Here is a 2,568-nt window from a genome sequence, read left to right on the forward strand (position 1 = left end):
GAGAGAGAGGGGGGAGAGAGAGAGAGAGAGAGGGGGGAAGACAGTAATCCACGTCATCTTTTAATTGTTTCAGTCATTGGACTGTGGCCATGCTGGAGCAACACTTTGAGCGATTTTAGTCGAAGAAAACGAATCCTCTCATGCCTATTGTTTTGTCTGCTACTAAATTACATCGGTCCCTTTTGCTGAGCCGCTTATATACTGGGGCGTAAACAAACCATAGCCGGTCGATCAACGGTGGTGAAGGCCAAATGCACATATTCACGCCCAAATGCACATATTCACGCCCAAATGTACATATTCACACACACACACACACAATCACACACGCTCGCACACACACTCATACATACACTCACACACTCACACACATACAAGCACACTCACACACACAAACACACTCACACATACACACACTCACACACATACAAGCACACTCACACACATACAAGCACACTCACACACACAAACACACTCACACATACACACACTCACACATACACACACTCACACACACGCACACTCATACTCACGTATTCGTCGAGTTTCCGCACAGTCTCCGTCTACCAATTCACTCAAAAGGCATTGATCGTCCCGAGGCGATAAATAGAATATATCTGCCCAATGTATCGTGCTGTGATGTTAAGAAACTTGCTTTTCAATCAGGTGGTTTTAAGTTCAGTCCAACAGCGCGGCACCTTGGATAAGTCTCTTCTACTATAGCCCCGAGCTAACCAAAGCCTCCTGATTGGATTTGGCAGACGGAAACTGAATAAACCCTTGTGTGTGTGTGTGTGTTTGTGTGTGTGTGTGTGTGTGTGTGTGTGTGTGTGTGTGTGTGTGTGTGTGTGTGTGTGTGTGTGTGTGAGTTTGTGTTTGTCTCTACAACATAGCAGTTCGGCAAACATTCCGATTAAGTAAGCCCCAGGTTTACTTAGGTATTGGGGTCGATTTGTTCGACTAAATCGTTCAGGGTGTTGCCCTAGCATGACCGTAGTCCAATGACTGAAAGAAGCAAAAGACAAAAGATGAAAGATAAATAATAATTCCATTTTTCTCTTTCATGAACTCAAAAACTTGTCACCGATTATACTCGTTCACAGCTTCTGTAACAATGTTTTCATTCGATGACACATTCGTTCATTTCAATAATTACATTCGTTTATTCCGTTATTCTTTTCAATTTAGAATGTGGACGAACCAGCAAACATGATTTGGACGTGGAGAATATACTCGGTGGTAGAGCATATCCTCGAGAAGCTATGCCGTGGCATGCGGCCATATCCACAGACATCGGTCTGAATGAAGTGGTCCTTAGATGCGGTGGCACTCTGATCAGCGATCGCTGGGTTTTGACCGCGGCACATTGTATCACAGCCTCAACATCCAAGGACTCCCTACCTCTACGTCAGATCACGGTTCACATCAGTAAAGTGTACGCAAATAACTCTCGGGATGACAGATATGTCCAGAAGTTTCAGGTATGGAGGACACACATTATTATTTCTTACATTTAATTGTTTATGCTATGATTTTATTTACTCCATGTACTCAGTCTTTGTGGATACCCTGTATAGTAGTTCTCTCTGTCAAAACTTTAAAACGTATCACCCGCTTCTCATCCCGAGCGCATCGTCTCTCTCTCTCTCTCTTGAGCTTCCTGTTACTCATGACTCCTTTTATTCTTACAGCTTATTTCCTCGAACTGCTGTTCTCTGGAACTCACTATCAGCATCTTCTTTTCCTCTGGTCTATGATATTCAGTCTTTTAAGCTTTCTGTCAAAGAACATCTTTGAATTTGGCGGACCCTTCTTTTCCCTTTTTTGTAGTACAGTACGCCACAGTAGCTTCATGTCTTGTTTGGGACAAAATCGTTAAGAAAATACTAATTGGTATTGTTTTTGTTTCTTTTTTTCTTCTTTTCCACCAATCGCAATTTAGGCTGACGATGTTTATATCCACGACTATTACCAACCATCAACAAAGAAGAACGATATTGCTTTGATTTACTTGTCCAGAAAAGTGAAACTCGGACCTTTCGCGAAGCCAATATGTCTGCCGGATAAATCAATGTTAATACACTATGCCATACAAGACACCAAAGGCTTTGTGTCTGGTTGGGGCCTAACTGAACAAAAAGTTAAGGCCAGTCGCTTACTGACCACCAAAGTATCGGTCTTCAAAGACGACGATTGTCTTAGAAATATCAGGAAAGAATGTAAGTTGAGAGAATCTCGGTGAAATTTTATTTGCTTTTATGTTAGAAGCAATTAGTTAAAGAAAGAAAAAAAACACAAAACATTCGCTGTCGTATCCACCCCGACCCCATTGCCTCGCTCCTTGACTGGGCAGTGCGCTGTGTTCTTGAGCAAAATCCTTCATTTCACTTTGCTCCAAATTCCACTTTCGATCGGTGGGGAATGCAGACCTGCTCGCCTAGCCAGCAGGGTGGCGTCATGCGAAGGCTAAAAACATTGCAAATGTGCATCGTGACTAGCGATGTATAAACAACACCTGGTAGTCTGGTCGGTCACGTGGTCACGTGGATATATATATATATATATATA

At 42.7% G+C, this 2,568-nt stretch overlaps 1 protein-coding gene across 1 annotated transcript in view; it reads left to right on the top strand.

Annotated features, from left to right (window-relative positions):
• LOC106872329 (clotting factor C) overlaps positions 1-2,568 on the top strand; it is a 7,201-nt gene that overhangs the window by 1,577 nt on the left and 3,056 nt on the right. The window contains exons 3-4 of the mRNA XM_014919278.2: positions 1,189-1,481; positions 1,943-2,219. Coding sequence (XP_014774764.2) covers positions 1,263-1,481; positions 1,943-2,219 — 496 coding nt within the window. The 5' untranslated portion in view covers positions 1,189-1,262. The remainder of the gene's footprint in view (positions 1-1,188; positions 1,482-1,942; positions 2,220-2,568) is intronic.

Source organism: Octopus bimaculoides, chromosome 24 (genome assembly GCF_001194135.2).
Source record: "Octopus bimaculoides isolate UCB-OBI-ISO-001 chromosome 24, ASM119413v2, whole genome shotgun sequence".
NCBI lineage: Eukaryota > Metazoa > Mollusca > Cephalopoda > Octopoda > Octopodidae > Octopus > Octopus bimaculoides.